The 19387-nt window shown below is 42.0% G+C and overlaps 3 protein-coding genes across 4 annotated transcripts; 1 reads left to right on the plus strand and 2 right to left on the minus strand.

Moving 5' to 3' along the window:
- Window positions 1–3607: 3607 nt before the first annotated feature.
- Window positions 3608–8921, plus strand: gata1a (GATA binding protein 1a). Its single transcript, XM_084542830.1, has 6 exons — window positions 3608–3747; window positions 5568–5802; window positions 5900–6400; window positions 6698–6843; window positions 6952–7077; window positions 7161–8921. The coding sequence occupies exons 2-6, from the start codon at window positions 5586–5588 to the stop codon at window positions 7446–7448; spliced, it is 1278 nt and encodes a 425-aa protein (XP_084398956.1). The 5' UTR covers window positions 3608–3747; window positions 5568–5585; the 3' UTR covers window positions 7449–8921.
- Window positions 8922–11799: 2878 nt separating this feature from the next.
- LOC311486823 (bcl-2-like protein 1) lies at window positions 11800–14994 on the minus strand. 2 transcript variants are annotated; one of them, XM_084542838.1, is made up of 3 exons: window positions 14366–14994; window positions 13117–13764; window positions 11800–12873 (listed from the first exon to the last, which is right to left on the minus strand). In XM_084542838.1, exons 2-3 carry the CDS (start codon window positions 13630–13632, stop codon window positions 12733–12735), a joined length of 657 nt encoding a protein of 218 aa, XP_084398964.1. In that variant the 5' UTR covers window positions 13633–13764; window positions 14366–14994; the 3' UTR covers window positions 11800–12732. The 2 variants fall into 2 exon arrangements, with proteins under 2 accessions (XP_084398964.1, XP_084398965.1); XM_084542839.1 differs by having other exon boundaries at window positions 13117–14994.
- A 112-nt stretch (window positions 14995–15106) lies between these two features.
- adnpa (activity-dependent neuroprotector homeobox a) lies at window positions 15107–19364 on the minus strand. Its single transcript, XM_084542823.1, has 4 exons — window positions 19003–19364; window positions 18359–18471; window positions 17989–18081; window positions 15107–17891 (listed from the first exon to the last, which is right to left on the minus strand). Exons 2-4 carry the CDS (start codon window positions 18464–18466, stop codon window positions 15549–15551), a joined length of 2544 nt encoding a protein of 847 aa, XP_084398949.1. The 5' UTR covers window positions 18467–18471; window positions 19003–19364; the 3' UTR covers window positions 15107–15548.
- Window positions 19365–19387: the final 23 nt, after the last annotated feature.

The raw sequence follows: 19387 nt of genomic DNA on the forward strand, positions 1-19387 counted from the left end.
CATCTGCCTACACTCAATAGACATATTTGCACTATCATGGATACCCTTTGCACTATTGATAATCTATGCTGTTTTAAAATGCTGCTATTCCACACTGTGCCAATTACATCAATTAGTGTACAACTGTGTGCTTTTATTGTATATATTGTATTTTATTGTGTATGGCTGCTATAATTTTTTTTTATATATCTTTATGCTGTTATAGTTTCTATTTTTATTGCTCCTGAACCAAAGAGCTGACAAACTCCATTCCGTTGTTTTTCGCCGTACAATGACAATAAAACGTTTTACTATTCTTATTATAAGTAAAAATATATATATATAAAATTAATATATACAAATAAAAATCTATTAGGATGTTATTTACTGAAGTTCATGTCTCTATTCTCCACTAGAGGGCAGTATAGGCCTCAGGTGATTCACCTTTCCTCACTAATACCATCAGGCGGTTTTACTTTCTGTGTGTAAACTGCTGTCCTGTTTTTCAGCTGAATGTGAAACTGTGTTATTTAATGAAACTTTAAATATGCTCAGATTTCATGTCAATTTGTAGAAAAGTAGGAAACATATAAGAGGCAAAAATCAATTTTGTGATGTTTCAGCCTTTCCTAACATTCGAGTAAAATAAGTAAGTAATAAACAGCTAACACAATTAAATAATCAAGTTTCAGCATTTAGAATGTGAGTATATCTCATCTGTGTGGAGATCCCACGTTTCTCAAAGATGTCCAGTATGTGTCTTTTACAATACTTACATTAGTTGTGATGCTGACTAAAAATGACACTTTTGGAGTTCTTGGATGGCTTAAATGCTGAGAACAAATTGTATGTGGGTAAATATACTTTACATATGGCAAATGAAGCTGATTCGATTAGATCATATCATTTCAGTGATGAGCAGAAAACAGCTAATACACAATACATGGTGTATTACAGTCAGTTAGTTCATGTGGAGTGAAGTGATTTTTTCCACCATCAAAGCCCTGAAGTGTAACATTACAAATAATGAATAAAATTACTGCTGCCCACTAAATCCACAGTCACACACGGAGCTTGACAATAAGAACAAGTCGTCAGAAAAGTTCTTAAGCTTAAGTTTGCAACAAATAAAAAGTAATCAGTAAAAACAACAAACATCAAATATTGCTTTCACTCAGCTCACATTCGTGCAAATCTGTTTAGACCGTCAGAGGTGCAGCGTACTGAGATTACACAAAGTCAGCCATGGAAAGAGCATTGATACCATAATTATAGTGCCGTGCTTTATTAGTCATTGCAGAGACACACACTCATAACATCACGTGGAGATCTTGCCAACTCATGTGCCAAGAAACCCACTAAAAAGGTAATCAAAGCACAGAAAATGTATCGCTGGGGAGGACAGTGTATGCATTTATTGGTGGGTGTGTGTGTGTGTGTGAGAGAGAGAGAGAGCGAGAGAGAGAGAGAGAGAGAGAGAGAGAGCTCTCCTGGGTATAGCACTATTACTGCAGTCCTGCATTGCAGAGATAAGACCACCGCCTTCACAGAAGCCAGTTTCTTGGGAATTAGAGAGCTGTCCTCAAAGTCCACTGGTGACACACAATGCCATCCATCACCCAGCAACAACGGGCTCACACAACTTCCCAACTGTCCAACAAGATGCTCCAAACTGCTTTTGTTGAGATACCGTCAACAGAACAAGCGTGCGTCTCTGTCACTGTCGGTGTGCACACAGACCTGAGTTACACGGCACAACCACTGACATGCCTTGAGGCCTTGTCTGTGTAACAGCGGGCGGCGGGCATGCAGCCTAATTCCTGGCCTCCTCCTTTCATCTTGATAACCTCTTATCAGAGCAGAGCAGCCCGCCTAAGCAGCGGCGGCAGCCACATCCCTGCCCAGCTGTCCACACTGCCACAGAAACCTCATCTCACTCCCTGTGTCAGAATACTGCACTCATTCACACAGGCTGCTGTGTTCATTTCATTCCCATTTACATGAAACCATAACTGGAAACAAAAGCGTTTAAGCCAACTGGAAAAACAAATGAATTTAAGTAGATAACACAATAAATTAGCATCCCTCATTATCTTTCCTATCTATGCTGTTCATGCCTGCATGCCACAGGCAAGGTAGAGTTCTCAGCTGCTCAGATCTATGAACTATACATCTATAGATCCATTTATTTTTATTTGAGATAGAATTTATAGAGATGAAGACCAGGGTTGTAGTCAGATCTCTAACCTGTCTGTTATGGTAGGTTGTATTATGAAGTTATTGTTATCATTGTGAGTTTGATTGTAAGCTGATTACCCAGTAGCCTTCCTTGGTGTCTATACATGTTACAAGTTTTCCCTAAAACAAAGACAGACCAAGTGTCCTTAGTAGCCCTGAATAGGAGAGGTAACTTTAGTACGACTCTTTGTTTCCTGATACCCATCCCTGATACTCAACAGTTCTGTGGAGTTGACCTTGCCGACCTTTGCTATTTTCAGCAGTTTATTTCTGTTGGTGTTGGGTGAGAATTATGTGTTAAGCAACCGAAGCAAGAGTGGGATGTTTAGGGAAATGGGTAACTCTGTTAAAATTTTGTGCCACAGTTACTGCGAAGCACGTATTGATTTGCATCTGGCCTAACTGATAGAAGTTTATCTGGGTCTCACTGCCTTGCCTAGTGAGGATCATTTCAATTTAACTGCTGTGGGGTTTTAAATGGTGGAAAAAGGCACAGTGTTGAATAAAAAAAAAAAAAAAAAAGAAAAAAAAGGGCACCGATTCATCCCAACTGTTTTCCTCCCCTGATTTCCCTGAAAACTGTAAATGAACAAAGAGAGAGGAAAGTTAGGGAGCTGCTTTGACTATCAAATGACTGAGACAGTGTCAGGCTTGTGCGCTGCCAGGCCGTGTCCAGACCATATCTCACCCCTATGATTGCAGCTCCTTTCCCGATTTGCATTACTGTGTTCCAGTCCAAGCTTTGCTGGACCACAAAGAAATTGAGTCTTTGCATTTTATATTTGCTTTGTTCAAATGTCTGTCAAACTCTTTTCCATGTGGGCTTGCTCTTATCAGTAGGCACATTCAATCAACAGACAAAAAGCTCCCATCCTGGGTTCTCTGCCCTGCCTGGAACTTATGCCCTTTTTATTGCATTCACATCTGCGCTTGCTTTAAATCCTACACATAAAAATACATAACTCAACCCAGGCTGCTTATGTCAGTCCATCAGCTGGATGTACTGGTTTGATAATGGCCTTGGTTTGGTGCTGATACGCTGTTTATATGCGGCGCTTCCTATGTGGAAATCATCAGAGATACATACATGTTATCAATACTACACAAGCAGCGCACACAGCCATAAAGGAAGAGCAGAGGAACTAAGATTTAAAGCTGACAACTTCACCTTGCGTGTATGCTTCAGATGCCACAAAACTCTGATAAGACGAAGATTATTTGTATTTTGTAGATAAATTGCACTGCTAAATATGATTTGGAATTCATGGGTGCCTGTAAAATACGTTACATCGGCCCTCATGCAAGCTCTTTCTCTCTGGACCAAAGAGGTGTGTCTTTTAAAAAAGTTGTCCCCAACCCCTCCCACGGACTGTCTCATAGCCCTAAACTTTGCTGGTGGTTGGAGAAGTTGCTCTTGTAGCCATCAGCCTACGCTGAGGTAGACAGTCGAGCTGGGCCAACTTCCACTGGTTCTACAGTTTTGACCCGGAGTCCCTCTGCTCTCCTCGCTCATTCGTGGCATCGTCTCAGGTAGGTGACCTCTCAGCTCTGTGACTCCTTCAGCAGGGGCCCGTGTATAATCTGCTTTATCTGTGATGAATAATTGTGTTGGTGGTGCATTTGAAACTTTCACTGGAGTGGATTCTGATCACCTCAGGCCATTTATTGCTTGATCGATTGTGACTTGTAGAGATACGAGAGGTGAGAACTTTGCTTTGACATGACACAGATTCCGTTTCATTTTCAATGGCAGTGACGATTCTTCTCCAATTTGGTATTTTATTTAAATTCATCATTTATCCTTTATTTAAATTAGGTTTCCAACAAATTTCCATAGATCTACACAACTGTAATTCTGGTTTGATCATTACATAACTGGTAGTTGAATTAATTTTTTCCAAAATAAAACAGTTAGTCCTGCACATTAAATTAAATTAAATTAAACATCTAATTGTTTTCTACATATGTACAGATATAGATTTTAATATATATATACAAGATTTGAGTAAGAGAAATATATTTAGGTGAATCAACTGTGTGTTTCTTAAAGGGTGGTGAGTTTAAAATGATTTTTTTCCTGCCGCCTCTTTTTGTTTCTAGTCTAGTCTGATCAGCCTCATTCGATCGTCCCTCTGCAGCACGCCGCCTCACTCTGCTGTGTTTTTACATTTCTGGTCCAACAAATTTCTATTAATCAGATGAGATCAGGGTCGTGTTGTATCAGTGGAGGTGGCTATATTTAGCATTATAATAAGGCCGTCTATCAGATTTTCTCAGACTTTATCAGACACTATCAGCCTCTTCTCTTTCCTCTTCGCTTCCCTCTAAAGATACTGAGCGAGAGTGGCCTTGGTTGTTATTACAACGCGCAGCGTATTACCGTAACATTGTGCAGTATCATACCCATTTGAGTCATGCCAGTGTTGTAAAGCGGCAGCCTTGTTATGAAAAAGGGTAGCAAACGGGCTTTTCAACTTCAACAGGCTAAAGATTGGATCATGGCTTTGAGTTATTTTTGAATAAAAATTGAAAATATGTTGAAAAAGAAATAATTATTTAATGACACCAGTTCAGACTGGTGTATGAATCTCTCATAATCCTCTGAGCAGTGTGGTACACTATTGTGAGTACTCTCACTTAAAATATCTGCATGCAAACACAGCTCGGTGTATGTGTGTGTGTGTGTGTGTGCGCGCGTTGTGCTGTTTGTCCACCCTGCAGGCATCCCTCAGGGCATATCTTTTGCATTCCTCTAACTGGCACACCTATTGTATTAAGGCCACTTAGTAACTGTTTGGTCACTGGCAGCATCACTACATTTATAGACCCATTTATTTTTAGTTTTTACTTTCGGCCACAGTCAAATGAGGATCCTAGAAAAGGAAGTTCAAAAAGGCGTGCTGTCGAGAGATCTTGTCCCTGATAACTTCAAGTCTCGCTGGTTATCGAGAGGTGAAGAGCTTGGTGATAGAGCATCTGCTTCAATCAAAGTCAAAGCCTCTGTCGTCTGAATTAACACAGCTGAGCCGTGTCAGTAAACATACGGAGGATCTGGCTGTGTGTTTTTTTTTTCTTAGACACAATTTCAAGAACAATTTCAGGACAACAAAGCTGAACAGATGCACATACAGTATATATACACCATACAGAGTCTCTGTGTGTCAACTGTACACACAAATGCAATACAGGAAAGGTGTAAAGAGTGCTGCAATAATTAATGAATTACTTTAACTACTGGAAATGAACAGTCAATCAAACAGTTGCACACAAGTTTTGCTGAGCAATTCTGGGAAAACACCTTTTAGAGACTAAACAATTCAGAATAGTTACAAACTATGGTCTTTTCACAGGCTGAGTGGTTTTCTATCATGATGGATGATTCTTCAGAGCAGTCCCACTGGGTGTCTCCAGCTCTCCTCAGCTCAGACCCTCTAGCCAGTTTCTCCTCGGATCCCGGCCTGCTGCCTCCAGGTGAAGAAAGTGAGGCCTTCTTCTCCAGCCAAGACACCGACTACACCGGCCTGCCCTCTTTCTTCCCCAACCCGAGCCACAGCCGAGCGCCTTCCACCTACAGACACAGCTCTGGTCAGTGTCTCCACCCACTGTCACGCAGCAAATCCATCTCCTCACCCATGCTCTAAATCATGATCTGACTTGCTCTTTCCTGTCCCTCTTTCCAAAGTTCGAACAGTGTTCAGCTCACCTAGTTTCCTCAGCAACCTCCAGCTGCTGGATGGGCCGCCCAGCCACTCCGTGAGCTCACCCTACAACACCCCGGTGTCCACTTGGAGCAGCAGCCCTCTCACCAAGACGTCTCTGCACTCACACACTCCCACCTCGCTCTACACCCCCGGAGTCACCTCTTCTTTTTCCACCTCCAGAGATGGATACTCGTCTCCAAGCAGAGAGGGCAGGGAGAGCCCCCGGTTTCAGGAGGCTCTGAAGGCCGAACGCCTGAGCCCACTGGGAGGGCCAGGGGCCAGCAACAGCTTTCTGAACCTGACCCCTGCAGCTGGGAGTATGTACACTCCGTCGTCCCACCCACACATGCTGAGCCCTTACAGCTCATACATGAGCGGCCCACAGGAGTACAGCTCGGCTGCCCTCTACTCCAGCCCTGGAGCATGGATCAGCCCCTCGTACTCCCCGAAACTCCGCAACAAGATGAGGATATCCACTCCAGGTGAGGATACACTGAGAGAAAACACCACCTCTAATGCGATGGAAAGTTCATTTTTGAGTTTTGAAACATTGTGTTGTGGCTGTTCTGGAGATTTTTATAAAGTCAACATATCTCGGTAAATGGGTAGCTGCCATGGAACCGTAGATGGTCAGAAATGTTAAGAGCAAGAATGTACTTTCTGTCAATAAAAGTGCTCATAAAATGGAAACTCATAGCTACACTTACGTCACAATTGTGAGCCTGCAAATAAAATAATAAATTATCCAGTGAGTGATGACTGTCATTGACTCTAAACAGAGGCCAGAGAGTGTGTTAACTGTGGAGCCACAGCTACCCCTCTGTGGCGCCGGGATGGTACAGGCCACTACCTGTGTAATGCCTGTGGACTGTACCACAAGATGAACGGCCAGAACAGACCTCTAATCCGGCCCAAGAAGAGACTGGTATGACACACTGAGACGTCCCTGTCTTTGCTCCCTAGTTAACCATTAGATACATCACCTGTCGCTGTCAGAGTAGTTCAGAAACCTTGATTGTTTTTTGTGTTTCAGATTGTCAGCAAGCGTGCAGGTACCCTGTGTGCCAACTGTCACACAAGCACAACAACACTGTGGAGACGCAACGCCAACGGAGAGCCTGTGTGTAACGCCTGTGGACTCTACTTTAAACTGCACAATGTGAGTCAGTCATCCGGATAAAACTCACAATGTGTTTTTTTATATAACTGCTCCAGAGCATTAAAATTTCTTTCTTTCCCCAGGTCAACCGGCCTCTCACGATGAAGAAGGATGGCATTCAAACTCGTAACAGAAAAGTCTCCAACAAGAACAAGAAGAGCAAGAAGGCCGCCTTGTTGGAGCAGTACTCGGATGTGGCTCAGCCGCCCTCCCTGGAGGACAACGGTGGGCCTTACTCCCTCGGCCCCGGGACTCTCCTGACCTACAGCCACGCGCCACACCTCATCCCCACACCATCCCCCCTGCACCCCTCCGCCGGCTTGCCGTACACACACCACCTCAACACTGGCATGGTGCCCACTCTGGTGTGACGTAACCGAACAGGCCCCTGTACATAAATATATTCAGGAATCAGCGTGCTTGTTAGTTTGCCAGTTATTTGTGTGGAGTTGTACAAATCTGTTTCTACCATGGATGTCATGTAACCAGAGCTTTCTGTTTATTGTCACTGTATTTCATCATAAGACATATTTTGTTGACATTATGTTGATGAGATAAATTCAGTCACACACTGAGGTTGCTGTACATATAAACACTGATAAGGGGATTCTTTCAGCTGTAAATACAAACACAAATCTGATCTGACTGCCGCATCTGTGTGACAATCCCTCTGTTGTTGAAGCTATATTCTAGTCTTGTGCTTTGTGGGTCTGTTTTGTATTTGCATAATTGCTATGACCATATTGAAACCCTACAGAGAAAATAATAAAATGCGTGACTTGGAGTCCTGTTGGACTTATGAAGGCTTTTGTTTTTGTTTGAATTGTCAGCTCATCTGCTAAACTCTGTGACCTGACCGCAGTAATACCTCCTGAGTGGTGTTATTGTACTCCCCCTGCTCAGGTACAGTGGTGTCTTTGTGCAGGCGGCGCTCAGACTTTGACAGTGTAATTGTAGGTAGCGGGTATGCAAATAGTCCATTCCGCAGAAGTGACAAACACTCAACTAATGTGAAACACTTATGCCTGGTTTTATATTTAGACCAGCACTACCAGCTGCTCATCAACACAAAGTAATGTTTGTGTTTTTAATTATTACTCATCACTGTTAAAGTGCTTAGAAGGGGATTTCCTTCACACATCAGTTTTCCATTTTCGTGCCACGCTTGAATGCACAGATCAGAACATCACATCACAGCTCTTCATGTGTGTCTTATTTCTTCCTAAATACATAAACTGAAGAAAGCTGAGGAGTCAGTGCTCCTAGATTGTGAAATGAACTGGGTTTCTTTCCGTCATTTTCTTTCTTTTCCTTTATTATACAAGATAACATTAAAAGTAACATTAAATTTGGACATTTAAATTTCCCTCACAACTTACTGCAGGTTCCTGTTCTGCTACACACGAAGCAATAAAACAATGACAAAAACATGAATTAATAAAAATGAACACAACACTGACACTTCATTGGAAACAACTAAGTGGAGTGAGTAAAAATATGCGATTTCTATCATTGGTTGTAAGTGTGTCATATGCCGGTTTGAAGTCTTATTACACTGCAGATTTTAGTGAAAGTATAATCAAATGATCTGCGTCTGGATGTGCCTGTGAAATGGATTTGGCTTGTGTTCTCTGTGTCATTACAGATGATCAGCATTTGGATTTTTTACTCAAGTGAAAGAAGCAATTTCACTTTTTTTTCTCACCGCTGTGTAAAAATACACCAGCATGCAAAACATTGCATTCAAAAGTACTACATACGATTTCCGTTTGAGGATGAACCCCTGTCAGAGCTGCATGGTTATAGGCTATATGACATTAAAAGTTGGTTGTTATACTGGTTAATTAATGTATGGTTGCTTCTGTCTTTGTTCTGTGTTCTCTAACAATGCATGATCTATTATTAGCCGATATATTTAAATATTTTAATCCTACAAAATTTAAAGCAAACTTTAGCTAAAAATAAATTGGATCAATTTTGTGCAGTAGACTCTGAAATGTATTGGATGAGAAGCATGTACAAAAATATGAGTCTTTATGTTAAAGACTATGTCTTAATATTAGGAAATCTTATTAAAATATAAGTGTGATTATTCAATTTTCCTATAATCTGAGCTACTGTGATGTTTATAAAGAGGAATCCCACTCAATAAACCAGAGGAGGTTGTTCACGTTAATCACACTTGTGGCCAAATTTTAGTAGATTAGATTAGATTAGATCAGATTAGATTAGACTGTTTAGGTAAACTTCTGTGACAAAACTTTGCCACACAACGCAAAAACACAATCCCGCTGAACTGAATCCATTGGTATTTCCATAACAGTTTACTAAAAATGTCATGCAGTAAACACAGCACAGTAGCATGTATGTGTAGTGTGTTTTTATGCTGAGCAGCAGGGCAGGGGTTGCTCACTCAGGACTGGGGGATGGCTGATAAGTTATCACTGAGGCCACAGACCCCAAACCATCCACCTGCTGCTGGCATAGCCACTCTCACCCTCCCTGTCAGTTAGTCAGTGAGGGCCACTTTGTGCACTAACAGTGCAACAAAGACAAATAGACATATCACCGGACTCATCTGAAGGCCGGCAAAGTGCTGCTTCAAGTACCTGAGCGCTCACTTACTTTACTCACAGGTTTCAAAACCAATATGATGGGACCTACGCTTTATTTACCATTCATCTTGTACCTGCGTTTGTGTGTGTGTGCGGGCGTGTGTGTGTGTGCGCGCGTGTGTTTTCATAGTCGATCTGTGCACGGTTCACTGCAGACGTCAAGGAGAAATAAGACTTTCATTTATGTTTTTGGCTTCATCTTGGTGAGAGTTGCCCTGTGAACATCTGGGCCCACCACCCACTGCATGACACGCACCACTGAGTGGATATCTGATAAAGTGTTAAACAGAACTTTAGATGATAAGCATTTTAGGAAAGTTAATTATCAACCCTATAATAATCCACTAAAATTGTTTTTCTTCTTGGTGCTAAATTTCATTAGCAGTCAGCCATCACATGTCTTAACCCCACTGATTCCCTGTAGACCTTGATGATGGAAATCAATTTTCACAGAGTGACATGAGGGAGAAACCCCCTCATGTCACTCAGTAACTGAGGCCTTTTATCATATCTACTCAAACCTTTTTCTAAACCACACTAAAGAAGAGAAAACCACTCAATGTTGACCTCCACAGGACTTATCATAATGAGTAAAACGAGAACGAGAAAAGTGTATAAGAGAGAAAAAAAAAGGAAAAAAATCAAGATGATTAGGCAAGCACATCCATAATTTATACTCTTTTCCTCAACTGTCTCTATCTACTGTTTATCTGTTGCAGCTGTCGGCTCTGCTCTGGGGAAATGGCAACAAATGACAGGGATAGATTAGCAACCACAGGCCTGCTCCAGCTCACTCACAAGGCCATCCGTTAGTGGCCTTCTCTCTCCTGCCACTTCAGGGCTTTTCTCTTTTCCATTTTCAGCTTGTTATATCCTCCAGAGCAGCAGAACATCCTTGTAGACTCTATTACAACATGAGAGACATTGAGCAATAGCGTTGTAAATTGTGTTTTATTATCAGTTTAAGTGACTCTATGGGATAGATTTAACACTTCCCTGGGCTAATTCTGTGTCTGATTTGGACTTCCTGGAGGATTAATGGGAAAACAGAACATCACATCAGAACATCACCTAACCACAATAACGGTTAGTTCCACAATACATCTAGTTATAACTCAAATTCAACTACCACAGGTTCATGTACAGTGTGTCTATGAAATATGTGGTACACGTGCACCCCCACGTGGCCAGAGGACGACACTGCTGCTCCAGTTTTTTTCCTAACTGACGTTGTGCACAGGATGTAAAACCCTGAACACTGCAGTTCAGAGATAACATGCACTTATGTGACTGTGCGCTCTGTTCATCTACACAGCTGGAGCACATTATGATGGTCGTGAAACTGAAATTAGGACAGAACAGTGCATATTTACTCTTTTGAAACCGAGAATGTTGAATCAACAAGATCCAATAAAGCAAATCATGTAAACTGGGTGTTTATTTGAACACATTTTAGGAATATTTTAGGCAACACGTAATATATTTACTCTCTTTTTCTCTAATACTCGAGATTTCAGTGTTATTTATAATATATTTCACTAATATCCTCATCATTGCTCTGAGCTATATATGGGAGATATACACAGCCATAACAATATGACAGGTGAAGTAAATAAGTTTTTCTCTATATCATGGCAGGGTCCAAATTGCAATGGCTAGACAACTGGGTCGGAGCATCTCCAAACCTGCTGCTCTTGTAGTGAGTTCCCAGCCTGCAGTGGTCAGTACCGATATAAAGTGGAACAAAGAAGGAAAAGCGCTGTGAAACAGTGACAGGTTCACGGGCGGCCAAGGCTCACTAATGCACATGTTGAGTGGCCTGTGTGTTTGGATCCAAAATATTCATGCCGGCTATGAGAGAAAGATGTCAGAATACGCGCTGCATCACAGTTTGCAAGCATGAGAACTGGACCACAGAGCACTGGAAGGAGGTGGCCTGACAGATCATGTTTTAATTTTACATCAAGTGGATAGCAGGGGGAACTGGAGTCGTTTATCTGGGAAACACCAGGTTGTCATGGGGGTGTGCTTGGTCTGCAACAATGTTCAGGTGGTGGTATGCATTTTTCGTTTTTTGGACAATCCATACAACCAAAGTAAACGAAGACACGAGCAAAACATAAATATATTTATTTTTTTTAAGCATGCCTTAAATTCCAGCACAGCCAACACAAGGAGCTGAGCATTACACAGTGAAAAGGAAATATAACTTATATATTCTGTCAGCTGTCAGTTTGTAAGTCATAAAAATTGGTCCTTAATGCACAAAGTAAAAAATAAAAAATAAGCAGGCTCATCAAACCAGCTGCATCTGTTTTACGGTCTTTTTAGCTTATCAGGTTCATTTAAAGCACTTCCAGTCTGTGGAGAGACACTCTCTGAATTGAAGCTTAGGGAAGATCTTTTCATCCTATCTCTATTGTTGTACAGTGAATATCGGCTATTCCTGCTGCTCTCGTCTCTTCTGCTTGACCACAAGCTTTCAAAATCACTTATTTCTCGATATCAACACGTTATCCAATGATTTGAGCCAATCAGTCCCAAGTCCATGTTCACTGTAAATCTCTCTTTCTGCTTTCAGTTTATCGCGCAACCCTCCTCCTTTTCTATCTCCACTGTATCCTGGTTGTCTTGGGGGTCTTTATCCGAGGTCTTAATCAGCCATCTGCTAACTCTGCACCCACACAACAAGCATCTTATCTCCTGTACCTTTCTTCTTTCTTTGTCTGGGACTCGGCCAAAAATACTTTTCGCATGCTGATGTTATTGCAATTAAATAATTAGATCTGTACTTCCATAAGATATCACCTTATTGGAATACTATACGTTAAAAAAAAATAAAAAGACATTGAACGAAGAGGGGTGAGAAGTATAACAGCTCCCCAAGCTACATATTACCGATACTCTCACACACTGCTTTAGCCTATCCACATTCTGTCAGTGCACAAGCAGACTGGGCTTCTTATGTAAACATTTCAGTTTTATTCATGTTGGCGTAGCATTACGCAGGATGTGTCGTGATGAATGGGATGCCGCACCTTCACAGTTTCTTAGCAATGAACACACCAGCCAGCACTCCTGTTAGCAGCGCCACTCCAACTAGCAGCCATCTCTTCACGGTCTCCCGAGATCTTCTTGCTTCTGCGACGGCACCTTGCCCAAAAAGCTCAGCAAAGCAGTCCTGAAATAAAAAAAAATAATAACAACAATAAAAATTATTTCAAAAGCCTACTGTGTGAATAAATGTGAATTTCAATTTTACAATAACACCGTAAAGACGCTATATTGAGTCAGTGTTGCCATGGCTAATACACAATCTGCTTATTACAGTCAGCATCGGTGCACGTGTATTGGATGGAGACGTCCCCACACAGTGTCACAGTGCCTTATATAGCATATTGATCTCCATCTCCTGCTGACTCACCCATCCTCCTTGGCTTTCAATCCAGTTACTGATGTTTTCATCTAGGTACATGGTCATCCAGTCTGCGATGCGGGGAACCACCTCGCTCATATTCTTCTCAACGCATTCCACACAAAGTACACCACCAAAGACAAACAGGCCCACGATACGTCCCCAGTTGACTCCATCCTTGAACACCTCGTCCATCACGCTCTTAAAGCTGTGGTAGGCTGTGTCAGGTGTAATGTCAAGCTGTGAGGAAAGGTCACTAAAAGCTTGTGTGAAGAGAAGTTCGAACTCACTCGCCGAGTCCTGAAGAGCTGCTTTTACAGCCTCTATTCCACCCCCTGGAGGACAAGATGTCCTGGGCTGTACACCCGTGTTGTTGACCAGCAAACCATTGCTGGCAGCTGAGGTGGCCTTGTCTTCTTCGGTCCTTCCAGCAGCACCTCGTGGTCTCAGCAGACAGGTGCGGTAGTTCCTCTGAGACAGCCTGTTGCTAATAAAGAACTCCACCAGCTCTCTGTTGTTGTACATTATTTCTACCCTGTGAACCTCAAACACACAGCCAGCCTAATCAGACACCATGATTTCTCCAACCATTCTTCCCAGTCCGTCAGCCATCACATTAGAGCGGTTTCACTTTATGTTGCAGCCACCAACAGCAGCCTGGAACCAGAGATGATACAGTTACACAATTTCTTTTAAACACTTTACAGCCCATGCAGCATATCCATCTCTTAAGAGTCCGATTGTTTGAGTTGTGTCTTCCTTCCAGTCTGGAATCATTTCGTTCCCTCACATTATCATTGCTGGCCTCTGCAGTTGATTTACACAAGGATTTTAGGTATTAGCCGTGATTACACCCAACGATATTGTGTAAGACGATGCAAACTTTCCCAAATGTACAAAACTTAAGGGAAAATAATGGACAAATAAACATGTCCAGATATTTGAAAATAAGCGCAACACTGAAGAATAACGTCAAATATCAGCTAATGCACACTAGCATTAGCTAACTGGCAGCATTTCTAGCTTAGCATCGTGAGGTCCAATAATATCAAATCATAACGGTGTGTTTCATTCCAGATATGTGCGTCTGGATGCCAACTTTAAATCTCCATCTACATATAACGCAGTTAGGTACAACCTATTTTAGCATAGTGTGCTAACTAGCTGCTACACTGGCCACAGGAAACGCTCCAAAAACAACTGCAAACTACTTCCAAGGAGCTGATATGTGGTTATCGTTACTGACAGTAATACTTACCGCCGCAATACGGTTGTTTTCCGGTTGAGAATGTGCCTACGGAGTTACTAAAAGATACTGCTGTGAATGCAAACGCGACATTTTTGCAGCTGCAGACTCTGTGGCCTGAATAGAGATAAACGCTGGCGGTTGGCCAATTGTGTTTCCGTATCCGCCTCCTTCTGATTCTGAACCAATCAACGAGTTAGACACCCCGGAAACGAGGAGGTCCGCAATATGACAACAAAAGCATTGTAAGGCATGTAACTGTGTACTGTATGTTTTCACAGTAACTTTCACATTCACATTTCTGGACTGGCTCCGCATCTGGTGAATGAATATGTTAATTTAATATTAGTTTTAATAAGATAATAATTTTTACCGGAGCCCAGTAGCTTGTAAAGCATTTGAAACTATTACATGTTGGTAAAACAAATTAAGTTTGTTCACACCGCTTTTGTGACTTCATCAGGAAATGTAGCAATCAGTGGTAAGTAAGAAGTTTAGTAATGTCAACGTGAGAAGCTCAACACTTTTATTTGAATTAGATATCTATAACACTACCTATAAAATTTTGTTTATTTGTGAAAACATATCCTCTCCCACTAACTATACCCCATCTGGGTAGACTTATCTGCCATTACTTTCCCTCTCCACATATCTATTTTATTTAACTTTAAAACCTCCATTGTTTTCCTTACAAAATGTTTGAAGATAGCTTCTAGAAGAGAAGATCTGGTACAAACGATAACTGGCACAGACTGGCTGCCAATAAAATGCTTTTTATTAAACAAACATATTTATTAAAACGTGTACGTAATCAATTAACATATCCTACATTTCCTAGATGTGAAATGACAATATCATACAGGTCTCTGCCACAGTTGAAGAAAACAATATGGAAGTATAAGCATTTCATATATGCTGTGACAGTTAAAACAGTGAATAACGGATTGTATGAAGAAACTAACTGAGAACAATGGCTAACATATATACAATGTTACTTACATACATCATATTTTTATGCACTAATCATTTTTTTCTTCATTCCAATATTGGTTAGGAGGTCAACGTCTGGGGTTTTAGTTACCTGTGCAGTTTGACCAAATGTTTGTGATGTGTAATTGTCCAAGTCAGCTATATTTCTTATGCACTCCTTTAAAACTGAAATGTTAATCAACCAAGGCACACTAATAGCAGGAATCTAACAGAATGTCATCCAGGCATTTGCTTTTCCATCTTTCAAAGAGCTCTCCTTCTCCTTAGAAGGTCCATCCGTGTCTGCAGGTTTTGTCTCTTCCGTCAGGTCCACTGGCTCCATGGACTCTACAATGGACTCTACATTCTCATGCTGGTTTGTGACATTTCCATTCTCAGCAGGTGTATCCTCTGTTTCTGGTTCACTGTCCAAGTCTATGGAAATAATCTCTGTGCATGTGCTGCGTTTTGAGTTACAGTTTTGTGTCTCTCGCTGCTTGCTTGGCATAGCAGACTTGATGCCTCCAGACCTGCCAGTCGAGAGGCCAACAGACTTGGTTTCCTCAAAAATTAAGTCATGCTTAACTTTCTTTAGAGCCTGCATGTCAAAACCGAGCAGCACTGACATCTTTCTGGTCTCACAACGTTTCTCACACATCTTGCGCTTGGCTGAAAAGTGACATGCAATGTCAGATTTCCAAAGCCAGAGACTTGCTGACAGCTTCTCCTCTTCTTGAGGAGAAGGGTACGGCCGTCGGTTGAAGTATGCAGTCAGGAAGTTCTTCCTGGCTTCGTATGTCTTGTGCTCATAGCTTCTAGGGTCCAGAGCAAGGCCATCAGATTCAGCTTGATTTGCAAAGGTGGAGCCAGAAATCTTACTGGATCCCTTGTCTAGTTTTATCTTCTTGAAGTTGGGTGTGGCCTGCATTGGTGGCTGCCTCTTGAGAATGCCAGCCCCGGATGAGTTGAGAGTCAAAGCAGACTTGAAGCCTTGGTTTGCCTGGTTCCTACCTACTGCCCTGCACTGCACAAGATGCAGTGTGATTGTTGATGCTACCATGTTACTGGTGTACACTCCTAAGCAGTGAATGCACTTGTATGTCATCTTTTTTTCAACAGGATGCATTGTTTGGAGCACTTGATGTCGCTCCCTAAGATGCATGGACAAAGCATCAGAGATTGGACCTTTGAGGATGGTGAAACACAGAGGACATACTGTTTTCCCAACATCACTGTTGTGAATTTCTGAATGCAAACTTTTACCAAGTGCATCACTTGTCTTCTGAATTGTTCTAGGAGAAGAACGCTTGGCAAGAGGTGAAAGGTTATTCTGAGCAGGTGCAGACTGATCTTGACCATTGATAGGTTCCTTCATGTTAAAAGTTAGAACAGCGAGCTGAACGTTACTGGACTTATCTTGTTTAATGGTGAGGTCAAATGTTAGAGGCGATGCACCTGGTGGTCCAACAAACTCTTCAGGGTGAGCCTGAGATACATGCTCCATCATTTTTTCAACATTGTGAAAAGCGGAGTGGCACTGGGGACAAGTTAACCCATGGATTAGCATGTGGTTAAGCAGTGTATCACTGGGAAGATAGCGATTGCAAAGCAAACACTTGCTGGTGAAGTTGTGGATTTTCATGATGTACTTGGCCAGTGCCCACACTTTTTTTGCCTTGTGTGCACTCTCAAAATGAGCACTATAAAGATTTTCAGGAAAAAGCTCATTGCAAACTGTACATATCTTCCACTTCTGTGTTTGGGCTGTGTTAACACCAGCAACACTATTTTCAGGCGCATTGCTGTTGCTAGGAACCTTGATGCGCAACTGACTGGCTGTGAGGGAAGACTGACTTTTAACAGCAGGACCCACTGGCTTTAAATAACCAATTACTGATTGTGCCATTGGCTCGGTTCTAAGTGTGTGGCCCCTAGAAATTATCATAGGAGCTTTCTGAGACATGACTGGTAAGGGCTGAGGCCTGGAGACAACAACATTAGCATGTCCTATCATGGTTGTCACTTGAGCACCAATGCGCTCGTGGTACTCTATAACATGCTGTACTAGAGCCTCGTAGCTCCGAGTGGAAAACTGGCATCTTTTACAGAGGATGTTGTTGCCATTAACAGAATTAGCACCATTTTTGACAGAGGATTCAGAAACCATACCAAGATATGGTGAAACAATATGCTGAAAATGTTCCCGGTAGATGTGCCTTCTCACAACATTGTAGAGCGTGTCTCGGAACGTGCATTTTTTGCAAAAGTACATCGCTTTCTCCACACCATTGCCCTGTCTAGCTCTATCAAGATAAGCTTTATTGTCCTTTGCCACCACAGTTCCAATAGAGCTCCCATAATTGTTCCGCGCTGACCTGGGTATGTGGAATATTTTAACGTGCGTCTCCAAAGTTCTCTTGCTTGCAGTGAACGCACAGTACGGACAGTTGAGCAGGATCTTACTGTCAAAGAGTTTCCTGTGTACATTACGAAAGTGGTTCTTGTAGCCTGAGTAGTATTTGGAAGAAAATGGGCACTCTGAGCAGCAAAATGGCTTTGAGCGATATTCCTAAAAGACATCAGGGAAAATATAGTGGCATTAAGAACAACGTGGGGATTTGTGCAGAAGAATTTAAAAAAGGCTTTCACACATAAATAAGATTTACCTGTGTTTTGGAGTATGATGGATCCCATGTGCAGATATCAAGGCAGAGACTTCCCTTTACAAACTGATCATTTGGGCAAAACTCTTTGAACTCCTGTGGCCAGAATAAAAAAAGATTGAGACATGTGTGTTATTCACAGTAAATCTGGCATATGAGACTCTCAGTGTGGTCAGGAAAGAGCTAAGCTGCTTCTCCCTTCACATTTGACATAAAATCTCTTCTAAAGAAACACACACAATTATAACATTATCACAACTGTGTTTGGAAACACAAATTATAATCATCTGTTAGGTCTACTATAAGTCAAGTTTCACAATTTAATTTCGACTTCCTATTGTACAACACATCCAGCGCGCCATAATACACTCACCTCTGCTGCCTCCTTACAGAACTCCAGTCCAATATCTCCAAGTGCTATTTTCACTTGTTTCCTGGCTCTTCTGATTCTTGTAAGGTTATTCACTGGGAGCTGATACATCTCTCCTGACAAACACAAAACACGTTACTGATCGTTTGAGGTGGTTTCTTCTTCAGACAAATCACAGCGAGACGATTCTTCTTTTGTTGTGTTATGTAAATTAACACTGTCGTCCAATCATCGACATCATAACAGACTGACTTCATACGGGATGGCACACCCTTTGAACAGCCTTCATTCAATAAATCACAGCCAACACATTAACTTATAAGGTCGTTATCTATGTTTACAGCTTTAGCTTGATCTGCCCGGTACTGTTTCAGTCCTTGCTCCAGTTCAGCCCTTAGACTGAGCGCTGGTTTGACCAGAAACCCCCAACCACAAGACACATCCATGACCTTTACGGTCTCAGTGATTTGGGGAGTCCGCGTGTATGGTATATGTTGTCAGCTTTATACAGAAGTATTCATGCATCAGCCAAAATGAGCAGTTTCTTGTCGGCTTGGTCACATACTTAGCACAAAAGCTAACGATACATGGCCGGTTAGCGTGATTTATTTTTTCACTTATGAACTCAAAGAATGCTTTGTACTGACCTTATTATACGTTTGGAGACCGGCTTTACAATGTCTGTTTTCACGACATTAACAAATAAGTTATCTTGGCTGGTCGGGACGTGCAGACTGATGGTGATGTTCGCTCTCTTCAACGCCGGTGCGTCCTGATGCTCACCAACTCCCAGCTAACTAGCTAAGCTAACCAGTTAGCAGTCACATCTGCCTCGCCGCAGCTGCTAGCTATGAGGGGGGATGACTGAACAGAGTGGTGTACGATTCATGTAAACAGCACGCCCAGAAAGTGGTGAATGCCAGGACCATCTAGTGCCCTCGGAGTGTCTCTGTAATGTGCACCAGTGGACAGGCCAGCTTGCGAGCTAACGCTATATATTCAGAGTGAACGGCTCTCAATCCAAAATGGCGA

The sequence above is a fragment of the Chelon labrosus genome (genome assembly GCF_963514085.1).
Source record: "Chelon labrosus genome assembly, chromosome: 4".
Taxonomy (NCBI): domain Eukaryota; kingdom Metazoa; phylum Chordata; class Actinopteri; order Mugiliformes; family Mugilidae; genus Chelon; species Chelon labrosus.